Below are 13,548 nucleotides of genomic sequence, written 5' to 3'. Positions count from 1 at the left end.
TAACTTCTGGTCTGGGGACTGAGCCTCACAATACACCCTGGAGTCATCAGATGTTTTTCTCCTTCTTACCTGGGAATGCGTGAATAAAAATCTGCCCTAAACCAATGAACAGTCACTCAAACCACACAATCCCCCCTGTCTGCATTACACAGACTATCTCGTTAGCTGGTTTTTTTTTGTCAAGAGCTGAGATTTATTCTGCCAAGTGCAGGCAGGACTCTATTCCACCAATGTCACCACTAGTGACAGTGGACACAGTCAAGAATTTTCTCCAGAGGTCACTTCTGTTGTGGGTACTAAGTGCAATTAACAAAGTGAAAGAAACACAAACAGAAAAGCTAACCTTAAGAGGAAGAAATTACAAAGTCATCAAACAAATAACATTGTAAAAAAAAGAAGTCTCTGCAAATTCAGAGACCATCAGTCAGCACCAGAGTGTTTCTTCCCTGCTGAAAATTTCAATAAATTTTCCTGAAATTAAAATCCCGTAACATTTCTGAGTATTTCAAGAGCATCATCATCATCATCATCATCATCATCATCATCATCATCACAGTAATAATCGTCAAGATGGTGACCTAAGCCATCCACAACCGCCCCCTGGCTTCTCAGCCCTCAGAGGGAACGGTCACTTGCGGAAGTGGAGTTCTTTGGTGAGCATGGAGACCACACACGGGATCTGCTTCTTCTCGTTGAAATGGGGGTCATCAGACTGGGACTCGAAGTGCCTGGCCACCCTGTAGTTCACCCTGGTGAGGATCTGCATGAGCTCCAGGTCTTTGCCGTGCTCCTCCAGGATGGAGCACAGGGCCTGCACGAACCAGGAGCCTCTGCCTGGGTTCCTCCAAGAGTAATAGCCTTTGATGGGAAAGAAACGAGAAGGTCTGCTGAGCTCGGCCAGTAGCCACTCCCCGCCGCAGAGGAGGAACTCGCAAGGGCCCGGGTGGAGCCTTCACGCTTGCTTTTGGAAGTTATGTCCCTCTACCTGCATGTCCCTCACTCATGAAGACTGTGCTGATGTGCTGCAAAGAAGCACCACAGATGGAAAGAGCTTCACGAAGATGCTCAAAAGGCTTTGGACACATCAGCACAGGAACCCAGGAATACCCAACATCCCCTAGGCCCAGGCCAGGGTGGGTGGATGCTGCCAGAGAATCCTCCTGTACCTGTTCTGTTGCAGTCACCCCCACAGTACCTAGGAGACACCTGGCAGACAGTAGACAAGCCAGCGCGTGGGGATTTCTCCAGGGAGGTGAGTGAGCCCCTCCACAGTGCTCCAGTGTCTCAGCATCCTTGTGAACTTATTTAACCTTAGTTACCTCCATAGAGGCCGTGACTACAAACAGTGACACAGGATGCTGGGACTTCAACATGTGAATTTCGGGGGGAGGCAGAGTGACAGTAACTCCACCCCTAGGCTTGTTAATATTGACACCCACACCCACCCTTCACACTGCTTGCTTCCTACAACGAGGGTGACACCAAGTTGCTTTCTGGATCCTACAACCCTTAGAACCTGTGACGTTCTCTCCCGACAAGCCCACCTGAAGATCCTCCCAGAACTGGTTTTCCAAGCACACTGACCTATTTTCTGTACCCAATACCATCGCATCACGCAACTGACGGAACTGCTGATACGGCTAGGAGAATTTTGACCAGGGATGGCTTTGTGCCCAAAGCGAAGGGTGGACTTTCACCAAATAGACTCAGGTGAGGATGGTGCGTGGTGAATAATGAGGCCACATGTTCAGACTGGCAACCCCTGCTATCTGTGCGGAGGCAGCGGGTAAAGGACCCCAGCTGAACCACAGCCCAGATGTTGGACACCAAAATCTCTGACCCTGGACACATCATTCAAACTCATTTTCCTTTTTTTTAATCTGTAAAATCAAGATAGCAGTAACATTTTCCTCAACTATCTTCACTTTTGCAGTAAGGATGATATAAGGGAATGACACAAAAATCACCCTGAGTTATAAAGTACTACAGAAATGTTTTCTTGTGCAATTACTATTAATAATAGCAATAACACAGGAGAGAATTCTACTTTTCTGGAAAGGGAAGGGAAGGCAGAATAATGGTCCCTAAAGTGCCCATCCCTAACCCCAAAACCTGTCACTATGTTTCCTCATTGGCAAAAAGGACTTTGCAGATGTGCTTAAAGTTACAGAATGGAGAGGTGGGGGTGACCCATTGGCCCCATCTGAATCCCAGGGGGCCTGTCCCAGCAGTGGCCAGAAAAATGAGGACAGGGAGAAGGGAGGGCGCTGGCTTTAGGTGGCGGCAAGGGCAGCAAGCCAAGGGATACAGGAAGTTCCTCCACGCTGGAATAAAAAAGTGAATTATTTCCCAAAGCCTCCAGAGACAGGGTAGCCCTGTCATTCTACCTTGATATGCTGACCTTCAGACTGCAAGATAATGCATTAATTATTATGCTTTAATATGCCGTGCAGCACAGCTGAATACTCTATCTAAAGTGCTTAGGAGCGGAAGCACTTCAGGCTTCAGACTTTTTAGATTCTGGAATATGCACCTAGACTTTATTTTGACTGTGTGTGTGTGTGTGTGTGTGTGTGTGTGTGCGCTTTCTTATATTTTAGGGAAGGGTCTACAGGATGTTCAGGGTCTCACTACTACATTGGACTCAAAGTGACCCACCCGTTTACAGACACCCAGTCTCAACTGCAGTCTCAGCTCACCCTGGGGGCAGGGCTGGCACAACAGGCCCAGGGATCGAACCCCTGACCCCTGTACCTGCTTGCAGGTGCTTTAATCTGCTGAGCTATTTGGCCAGCCCTATACCTAGACTTTATAAGCTGAACATCCTTAATAATAAGAAATGCCCCACTGGAAATGCTCCAAAACCTGGACTTTGGTGCGTGGCCCTGGCACTCAGAGTTCTGAGTTTCAAATCATTTCAGATTAGAAACACTCACATCATAATTAATTCCAACAATAGCAGAAAAATACAACAAGCACAGCAGGACTGCAAAACAGACTGAGGTTGGCAGATCGTGGCCTGGGTACCTGGAACTGTGGAGTAGGCGAAGAGAAAGTCAGCTTCCACTGGGACCTTGTAGCGGGGGTTGGCATCAGTGTCACTGATGGGCCCCGAGTCAGCCTGGACGCCGTCATCAAGCTCTGTCCCCCGGCAAGCCTGAGTGTCAAAGCAGAGGTCACTCGAGGAGTCAGATGGTCGGTGAATGGTGAGTGGAGTTACTGCTCAGAGCCCAGCACTGTGCTGGCGATCTGAAGTGACACCCACACCCACCATTCACAGGCAGAAGAACCGAACCCCGATCTGCATATCCCGATAGAAACAGACTGCAGATCTGCAAGCATGACGCCATCCCAGTCACTCTGTGGGTTTCCTGTTCTCCCATTTTCAACTACACTGGCTTTGAAAAGTGATTACCTGAATGAAGAAGAGTTTGGGTTTCTCTAAGAGGGTCTTGCATCGATCGCCCCTGAAATGGACTGTCAAATCCTTTATTGCTGTCATGCCGTCTTTTCCATAAATACAGTTTTCTTCTCCATGGCTTAGTAAGATGCAGGCGAAGCAGGCTGAGTTGGTATGATCCTCCTCGGAAGCTGCACGGGAGCAACATGAACAACGGAGCATTGAAGCTTAGGGAGTGCTACTCAGCCATAAAGAAAGACAAACTGGGAACTGGTATAGGTCAGTGGAGGCAACTCAAGACCAGACTCATAAATGAAATAAGACAGACGCGCATGTGCCAACACTGTATTGTCTCCCTAGTGTGAAAAGCTATAAGAGTAAATGAGATCCAAAATGTACAATGGAAAAAAAAACAAAAACAAAAAAAAAAAAACAAAATGTACAATGGATACTGTAAAATAGGAAGAAACCATTCAAAAGGAAAGAGAAATGGGTGGGGGGAAGGAAAAAGAAAGGAAGGGAAAGGCAAGAAAATACACACACACACACACACACACACACACACACACAAGACAGCTGTACTACCAATTTCTTTTAGTTCATTGAAAAGAAAGGTCTGCACTAATATTGGACAATTAAATGTTTGTAGCTTCTACTCTGAGTAACTAATTTATTTTTTAATTTTATTTCGTTTTTTTGGTACCAGGTATCAAACCCAGGAACTTGCACTTGCCAGGCAGGCGCCTGTGCTGCTGAGCTATGTTCCCAGCCCTTAGTAACTAATTTAAAGATAACAATAAGCAATGTATTAACCATTGTTACCCTATTATCTTGTTTTGAAATTTAATTTTAATTTTTTTCTACTTAAAATTTTTTCAAAATAACACTCAGGTCCTGCGGGGGTGCAGATGCAGTACTCTGCAGGCGGCCATGGCAGCCCATGTGATCATGAGAGGGGGACCAGAGAGGGCAGGAGTAGGGGCAGGGGTCAGGCTTCTCAGGAAGACTGGGCTTTGTGTGGAACACCCTTGGAAGAGGCCATGACAGGAGAAGACAAGACAGAAGAGAGTTCTGGAATCCTTGCTTGGTCTGAAGCCAGGACGAGGCAGTCTCATAAGGAGTGACCTGTGCCCAGGGGTACCAGGAAGGCGGACACGGGGGCAGGAGGGCAGGGCCCTGCTGTTCCCCTTCTGGGACTCTGGGGCGCTACCCGGCCATCCTGGCGCTCAGTTTCCTGCCTGGGGAGCAGAGGTGGCTGCCCCCGCTGAGCGAGTTAGTATCTGTACAGTGCGCCCCATGCTAAGCATCATGTGACGTTTCTGAAGAAAGGAATACATTCAGCCGAGTGAAAGAAGCCAGTCACAAAAGCACAGGTCTGTATGCCTGTTCTTTGATGAGGTACTGAGTGGAGCCAGGTTTACAGGGCAAAGAACGGTGGTTGCTAGCAGCAAGGAGGAAACAGGTGTTCACGTTTGACAGAAATGATGGCCGATGAAAGGACCCCCGGAGGTCGATGGTGGTGGTGTTGGTGCAACCATGTGAGCACGCTCTCTTAAAAAGGATGAAAGTGGTCACTTCTATTCTGTGTTTGGTTTGCCACAGTGAAAAATTTAAAAAAAAACCCACAAAAAAAACGCTAGGCTGACTGTCAGTGAAAGACACTGCAAGAATAACTGCGGATTCCATCGCACCCTGACTGAGCTCTGGCTCATCCACGGCTCCGTGATGCTCACTAGCCAGCGCAGCTTTTCTCTCTCGGATGGGTGAGGAAAATTTAGAATTTCACAGGCACTATTTGTTGATACCCAGGTTTTTGATGCAAATTATCTTATTTAACTCCAAGAAGAGCCCCATGGAAGAGGGCTCAGTTATTTTTATTTCATGATTAAAAAAATGTAGTCTCAGAGTGGTGTCATAACCCTGCCCACAGGTGGTACAACACCCTGGGGCCAAGCTTCAAGTACGGGGTCCCCCGACCCCTGCTCAGCACTTCCGGGTAGTGGGGAGATGACTCCTATTCTAATCACAGATCCTTGTGCAGAGAGCTGTATGGTGATTCCTGCATTCGTGTTGGTAACAGACACAGCAGTGCTGAGGAAACTCTCAGCTTACTGTACCATCAGATGAATGAGGTTCAAGTAGGAAAGTGAAGAATTTTGTCCTCATTGGAACCTATTACAGCACAGAGCCAAGAGAACGAGCCACTTCACTCTTTTGATAGGATAAAATTAAGAACTCTCTCATGGGGACATGCTCTGATCTCAGGTAGAATAATTCACCTTCGCAACAACAGAAATGAGAGCTGGCCCAAGCCCTGAGGTAAGGCCCAAAATCTTCCCAAAAGCATGCTCACAAATCTCTTGGTGCATCCTTCCTCCAACCCCAAGAGATCCGTAGAGCGGGGATCATGGTCCATGTTTCAGGAAAGCAAAGCAATCAGGAAGATATGGCTGCTCTGCCTGGGTCACCTCGCTGTGGGAAGACCCGCAGCCTGAACTACCGACTTCTGGTCTGCTCCACAACATGATCGGCTAGGCTACTGGAGTTAAGCTTGTTTGAAAAAACTGAGAAGATGCCTAGTCGAGAAACTCTGAGAGGATTGGATCTTTTTGTTTTCAACATGTGCAACTAAGAAAAAGCAAGAGTGAACCATCTGCTGCCTATGGGTCCCTCTCTACTGAGCGGGCAGGACTTTACTTCCAAATACCTGCCCTGCATGCCAGAGCATCACAGGTGACAGCTGTCAGATGGTGTGGGACAGACGTGCACCAGTCCTGGAGTTGGAAAACGAAAGCATGGGTTTTGGTTCTGCCCCTGACCAGCTCTTTACTAGATCCTGTATTCTCCCAAAAGCTGCACCCTGCATTTATAAAATGGACAGGATAAGACTAACGGCCAGTACTGCAGGGTTTGTGTCAAGGGCCTAATGAAATAAAATCATGGATGTGCCGTACAGAAAATAAAGCCGTTCCCAAGGACATAGTGACTGGTCTTCTCTGTCTACCATTAGGATCGCTTTCCATTTAATTTCATTCTGGACACGAGGCTACGGATTTGTTACTTCCCTGGGAATCAACCTTTTTGAACTGGGACCGTTCTACACATACACAACCTAATTCTCTCGCTGGAATTCAAGTTGACTTCATCTTTTTTACAGAGATATCAATGTCTTATGAAAGAAACCTACCTCCCCCAGGACTCAGAAGCATCCCACACGGAAGCCTCTCTGTCCTGCAAAGCAACCTCCAGACACCTCAATGCAGGGGCAAGATGGGAGGAGGGTACGTGCTCACCTCGTTTGAGCAGAGCTTGCATCTCGGCACAGGTGCAGTCATTATGAACAACCACATCAAAACCCAGGCTACGGAAGCACTTGAAAAGGGCTTCAGCGTCTTTGTCGGTTCCATTTCGGATGCCCATGCCTGTGAGAATCAAGCCATGAATCTAGGAATCCAGGCAGGAGCAATACACCAGTTCTCATCAGCTCAGACATTCAGAGCAGCTAGCCCCAGCTCCAGCCCAAATGCTCGGGGTACCCAGAATGCCCTCTAAGCTCCCAAAATCAAGGAGCAAATGCAACGAGAAGAAAGCTCAATAGAGGACTTAGCCCATCCATAAAAGGTGGATCTTCTGGTGGTAACTCCCACTCCCCATCAAAGCCCAACAGGGCTCCTTGGTCAAAGTCCCTGAAAGCTACTGCGCAGAGGGTCCTCAGGCCGACAGGCCTCGGTTTCTCTGCATGCCTTTCCCCTGGATGTAGGAATTCCACCGGCAGGGGACTGTGTGCCACAGGCCGTGGGCACTGTGCTCACCAGTGAACATCGGAAACAAACCAGAGAAAACGGAATGGGACAGGAGCAGTGAGCCCAGGCCCACACCACCTACCTGTCACTCTGTCGAAGTTCTTATTGTTTATTATGATGCACTTGCCCATCTTCTCGAAATTCATGTTATACTTGTAGGTCGGCACCTCCCCCTTGGGGGTGCTGGCTGGCTGTGTGGAGCCATCCTCCTTCTTCTTCTTCTTCTTCCTGGGGAAATACCCGGCCAGTCAGGGGTAAGCCTGAAAGCAGCGGCCTCTGCGCCCCGGCAGGCCATGGGGTCAAAGCCTGGGCTGCAGACAGCTCTGCTTAACTGAACAGAGTTCCCTGGCATGTTCTGTTAGATGTCACAGAAATGCAAATGGACGTCACAATATGACCCCATTACACATGACCTGGGTGGCAACGGTATGAAAGAAACTGAGTGCTCAGCATCTGAGCCATCACATGTCACAGGCAGAACCTGTTTTGCATGTCCCCTGGGGAAAATGGCAGAGTCCACGAAAACTGAGCTTACGCATACCCCGTGACAGAGCCACTACCCTGGGTGACACAGAGAGGTCTGCCAGAAAGCAGAGCCACCCGTGTGCCCACGGCATTGTCGCTATATAACAAAGGGCCCCAAAAGGAAATAATCTATATGGTTCAGCTGCTGAGTATTCACGTAACCACTGGAATACACCAACCATGACAGCAGGAAGTGGCATCATCGAAACTTACAAATACACCACAGTGAAGAGCCAGTATAAAAGGACCCCCAAAAGTTAACAAAACCAAGACCTCACACGAGCTAGTCTGGGGCTCGTTTTTCCACGTGGGAGGGACAGGGACTGCAGGGACATATGGACTCTCTCTCCAGGGTGGCTGTTTTGTTTCTTGGTGTGGAGCTGCTTACCATGCATAAGAATTCTCCGTCTGTCTGTCTGTCTGTCTGTCTGTCTGTCTGTGTACCCCTCTAAGTGAATGTTATCGTCTAATAATATTTACACTAAACAAACAAAAAAAAGGGACAGAGAAATTTCAACAAGAAAGCCGGTCTCTTACACTCTCCCCTCAACTGTTGGTGCAGTTTGCTAAAAGCCTGGCAGGCAGGGCTTGTGGAGGGAGCCCTCCTCCACAGGGAGGCCCCAGAGCCCAGCATCAGTGACAGTGGAGGCGGCCTTGCAGTTTCCATGATGCTGTGAACTCCAGGAGGGAAGAGATTCTTAGCTCTTATGAAAACACTGAATCCTCAACGCACAGAACAATGCCTGACACGTAAGGTGCTCAGTAGACGTCTGTGATAGGAATGACTGAACCAGTGGAATCACACTCCCTTGCTGAACAGACATGGAAGCCGAGGCCCACAGGGTGGCAGGGGTGTCCATGTTACCCAGCTAGTGAAGGGCAGGGTGGCCCGATGGCAGCACTCAGAGCTGGGAATGCTGCACCCAGAGTGCTTGCTGCAGCGATTACTCACTGCCCTGTCGGGCCTCAGCTCTCACCGGGAAGGTGGAAAGAGGCGAAGTGAAAGTGAAAACTCAGCCCGTTCCAGCGGACAGTCCAAGGACGCTGCTCTTGGGTCTTCACCCTCTATCTGCCCGTTTCTCTGAATCTCTGAAAGGACGCAGCCACTCCCTTTCCCTACCTTGGCCCAGGTTAAGAATCAGCTCTATATGACTGATCTACCCAGCCCTTCTGTTTTTCTTCCAGGCAGATTTTTCTAACATTGTATTTCTTCCACAATGCCATTTAATCTGTAAAACTACACTGCATCCGCCCTCCTGCCTCCTTGCGCCCTCCTGCCTCCTTGTGGCACCTCCCTACTTTGGTGTGGGGAGGTCTGCAGGGCAACATGTTTGGCTTCGCGTTCCTAACTCGAGGCAGCCAACACCCAGGAGTGACGGCCTGGGGGTCTGCTGCCTGTGACTGCGCCAGCCAGCCAGTCACCACCCCCGGAGAGTGCTGACCTCCTGGCCTGTAAAATAGAGCCAGCAGCATGTGGTAGGCACGGCCTTCCGCAACTGTCAGAAAGCTAGATGAGGGCTGCGGTGGCAGCACTCCGTCCTAGGGGATCCCTCTCCCGCTCCCTGGAGTTACACAGGAATAGGATTTACTTCTGCACTGCCACCCTGTCAACGACCCGACTAAGCTGTTCACTGCACACATTAAACTTGTATCCCTGGCCTCCCATGGACACACTATCTCTGCGCTGGGGACAGATGCCTTGAAGGGAGGGGGGAGTGTGCTGCTATTTTACAGGTAATAATGAAAGCAATGAACATCTGCCAGTGACCACCATGGGCTTGGGGGCTGTACAACTCTCAGGTGCACGTTCTCACTGAAGTCCAACAGCAGCCCACAGGGGAGGCAGACGTCACCACAGCCCACTTAAGGCGGAGCAGCAGAGGCCTGCACCTGTTAGGTGGGCTGAGACGAGCCAGCACAGCAGGACCAAAGCTGGGAGGAGGGCCTCAGAAACCTTCCTCTTACTCACTGGACACTGCTGACTTTTAGACGGAAACAGCAGGTGACAGAGTTCTGGGTGAAAAGCCAGCTGCCACGGGCCCGCCTGCCCCCAAGTCCACTGGTGTTCCCAGCACCAGGGCCAGCAGAGCAGCATCCGGGTGACTTTCTGGGGGGAGACCACTTAGTCACGCATCTCAGGAAGTAACCAGGAGGGGCTACCTCCCAGGCTGGGTGGTCAGCTGGCTTAGGAAGGCCAACGCTTTCCTAAGGCTGCAGTTGTCTCGCTGATGAAGGCAGGTCTAGTGACCACGATCAATTGAAATCTGCGATGTTCAGAATACACGCAGCACACTTACGTGTCCACTGCTCACCAGTACCTGCCACCTGTGGGTCACAACTTCACAGACTCACTGCTGTCCCCAAAGAAATGCCTGCTAGGGACGGGGAGATAGCTCAGCAGTCTAAGCGCCTGCCTGGCAAGCACAAGGACCTGGGTTCAACCCCCAGTAACGCATGAACATGGAAGCACTGTGCTGACTCCAAAACCCGGCGTGAGGGCACATGCCTGCAATCCCAGCACTGGAGAAGCGGAGACAGGAGGTATCACTGTGAGTACAACTATGTAATGAGACCCTGAACCAAATAAATAAGTAATTAAAAAGAAAAGAGAGGGCCAGGGAGATAGCCCAGTAGAGTAAGTGCCTGCCTGGCAAGCACAGGGTCCTGAGTTCAATCCCCGGTTCCACAAAAATAAATAAATAAATAAATAAATAAGAAAAAAAGAGATGACGTACTATATAGACAAGCTGAGATTCAGAGCGGGATGTGATTCCTGGTGATGCAGCTCCCCTACGCATGCTTTCTCTACCATGCTGTTCTTTCAATAATACTTAGTACTTAAAATTCAGGACTTAACTCATGTTCTGGGTCATGGAACTTGAAGCATAATCTCTGACCAAATTTTTTTTTTTTTGCAGAACCAGGGATTGAACTCAGCCCCTTGCACTTGCCAGGCAAGCCCTTATTCTACTGAGCTATCTCCCAGGCCCCTGTGACCAATTTTTAAAAAAATGTTTTACTTATGTATTTATTTGGTACAGGGTCTCGCTATGAAGTTCAGACTCCTAGTGCTCATCCCAGCCTCCCCAGTGCTGGGATTACAAGTGTGCGCCACCACACCTGGTTTCGGTGGCTGGCTCTGCACACCTGGGGTTAGGTCTGGTGCGGCAGTGCCAGGGATCAAAGCCCAGTTCTTATGTTTGCTGGGTGGGTGCTAAGACCTCTGAGCTATCTCCCTGGCCATCTGTGATCATCTTAAACCAGGACCCCGACACAGTTAGGCCCTCAATGACTGCAGCTTCAGGATGGGCTTCACCCAGCATTCTTTGCAACCTTTCAGAAAATACTAAACAGACTAAAAGAGAAGAAAATCAATCAGGTAGAGTTTTTAACACACCTATGGTATTTTGGAGCTGGCGCTCTGGGTCTGACAGCTACCCAAAGGCCATTCAAGGACCTCCGAGTGGACATATGCCTGGCAGGTGAGACGCCCGGCGGCGGGAAGGCGTATTTTAGGCATTGTCACTTTTGGAGTGATATAATTCTGCTTCTGTACTCTAAAGTGAGGACCTCTAAGACAACATCCAAGTAATAAACAAGGTGTGGGTTTTAAAGGCTGCTAGAAGCCCATTCTCAGAAATGAGTAAAACAAAACCAGCAAGCGTGTTTTATAGGAAAAACAGGCCTGCACGTAAGTCCTACAGAAGTTAACAAGACTTTACCTCCATCAGAACAGAATGTGGAAAATCGACTAATTTTTAATGACAACTTGACTCACACAAAGGGAACACAACTGAAGACTAACAATACATATGCTTTACAGACAACGCTGCCCAGGCTGAAGAAGCTGCCTCAAAGCTGAAGGTGAAGAACACTCCTTATTTCTGATAAATTCCTCAAAAGGGGGGCTAAACAATTTTCCTTTCCCACTGGATCCTAAACTGAACTCTTATTTTCAAAATGATTCTCATATCTGCTTCCCTTTTGTGGGTTTGAGTCAGTCAATATTAATGTTCCCTTCTAACCTACGGAGGTATTTTTTGTTTTTAATTATTAAACCCAGATTTTCCCAGACCACAGAGGTGGGTTACAGAGAGATTATCAGTCCAATCCTGTGGAATTTATCTTCTTAAGAGGAACTGCCTCGGGGCAAGCAAGCCACAGCAATCAGCTCAGAGCTTGTAACTAGAGAGACAAGTAAAGGGAGAGAATGACTGGAGATGGCCTCAAGAAAAAATAACCAGAAAAAATGGAGAAAGGTTAAATTCCACTCTACAGAGACATGTTCCGTAAGAATGAATCAAAGCTTATCCTACTATCTGCTCTGAGGTTTGGGGCTCCTTCTCTGTCCTCGGGACTATCTCCCTTTCACCTGTGCTTTCCCACTGAGACTTCAGCATGTGCCACACTGGTAGAAAGCGGTTGCCCCCCTTTTGCCCTTGCCCCGTGGTCATCTCTGGTCCAGGCGTGCCAGATCCCAGCTAGGCTGGGCCCTCTTCCAATCAGCCCTCTTTCCTGGAAATTGAAAATTGACATTGAGGAAAAGGGCCAGCCTCTCTCACTGGCTGCAATGAGAAGCGATGGTGGCCACGTTTCAACAGGAACCAGGATGTAGGATGACAAAGGGCCTGCAGAGCCAAGCCAAAGATCAATCATTGTGGGACTGGGAAGGGGGCAGCTAATATCTGAGTCCTAGATTCCTTAGCCTAAGTGTACCTTACAAAAGACAAACAAGTATGAATCAGGGGCTAGTATACAGCTCAGTGGGAGAGTGCTGTATTACGTGAGGCCGAGCACTAAACATCAATTCAAATCAAATCAAATCAAAACAAAACAATCTGAAACAACCTAAATCAGATTCCACGAAGCTATTTAAAACTCCACTCCAGGATTCTCCTAAATCCTCCATGGTCCCGCTCTGGCCTCTGCTCCATTCCTGGTACAGGATTTCTCCCACCCCGCTGCCCCCCACATGAACACTGCTGGAGATTCAGGGAGCGCAAAGAGACCCAGGAAAGAACCGATGGACTCACGCCCCCTGCCTGGTCTGTGTCCAGGGCAATCCTAGTCCTTGTTACCGTCTGATCTGTCACTGCCTAACTGGCCTCTAGGTTTTATTCTTGCCCTTAAGAGTTATTTCTTAAAACTGAGCTTTCAAATATGTTTAAAAATGAGAAATTCACTCCCATTAGTTCCCCACTCACAGCCATCCAGAGGTTTCCTGGTGCCAAAGACGAACTCCAGAAGCCCCGCAGCAGCCCGAGGGCCTGAAGAATGCCTTCCTGTGCTCTTCTCTCTCCTCTTTCTCTGCCTCAGCCACCCCAGGAAACCATAAACCTCATCTAGATTTAGACTACGGCCCTGCAGTTTCTCAGCTTCTTTCAGACTCTCAGCGCGCAGTAGGTGCTCCATAATATCTCATGTACACGAAGACAAAATGCAACAGGCAGAGGTGCTGAGCGACTTCCCAGCGTAGCTCAGCCCTGTGGGCTGCCATCCGCACCTCATGCACCTGGGGGCCAGCAGGGCCGATGAGAGGTCCATGAAGGAATGGGACCAGCACCTGCATTTCACTGCAGACATTAGCCAGGGTCAGCTGCAGGCTCTGTGGTCACGTGTCTGAAGGGAACGGACTTCCAAGACACTTCAGTACAGCCTCTGGATGCAGATTCTGCAGGGACACAGGACGACTGCTTTGCCTGAGTCCTGCATGAGATCCAGCACGACCTGAACACCAAAGGACTCCAGAACTTCCATCTCTCACTTCCCCTGCCTCTCCCATTTCCAGTTCTGACCCTTCAGAGCATGACCCAATTCTAA

At 49.1% G+C, this 13,548-nt stretch overlaps 1 protein-coding gene across 4 annotated transcripts in view; it reads right to left on the bottom strand.

Annotated features, from left to right (window-relative positions):
- Positions 1-283: 283 nt before the first annotated feature.
- The window catches only part of Casp7 (caspase 7), a 51,358-nt gene continuing 38,093 nt past the window's right edge, over positions 284-13,548 (bottom strand). For 3 of the 4 annotated variants that reach the window (XM_023715454.1, XM_023715455.1, XM_023715453.1), the window contains exons 3-7: positions 7,286-7,431; positions 6,694-6,822; positions 3,416-3,591; positions 3,028-3,157; positions 629-858 (exon numbers count right to left, since the gene is read on the bottom strand). In XM_023715454.1, coding sequence (XP_023571222.1) covers positions 629-858; positions 3,028-3,157; positions 3,416-3,591; positions 6,694-6,822; positions 7,286-7,431 — 811 coding nt within the window. Of the gene's footprint in view, positions 859-3,027; positions 3,158-3,415; positions 3,592-6,693; positions 6,823-7,285; positions 7,432-13,548 lie in introns of all 4 variants that reach the window. The other variant, XM_023715452.1, reaches the window with a different exon arrangement.

This window comes from Octodon degus, unplaced genomic scaffold (genome assembly GCF_000260255.1).
Source record: "Octodon degus isolate 3935 unplaced genomic scaffold, OctDeg1.0 scaffold00042, whole genome shotgun sequence".
Lineage (NCBI taxonomy): Eukaryota > Metazoa > Chordata > Mammalia > Rodentia > Octodontidae > Octodon > Octodon degus.
The sequence above is the reverse complement of the archived record's forward strand: the minus strand, read 5'-3'. Positions and strand labels throughout refer to the sequence as shown.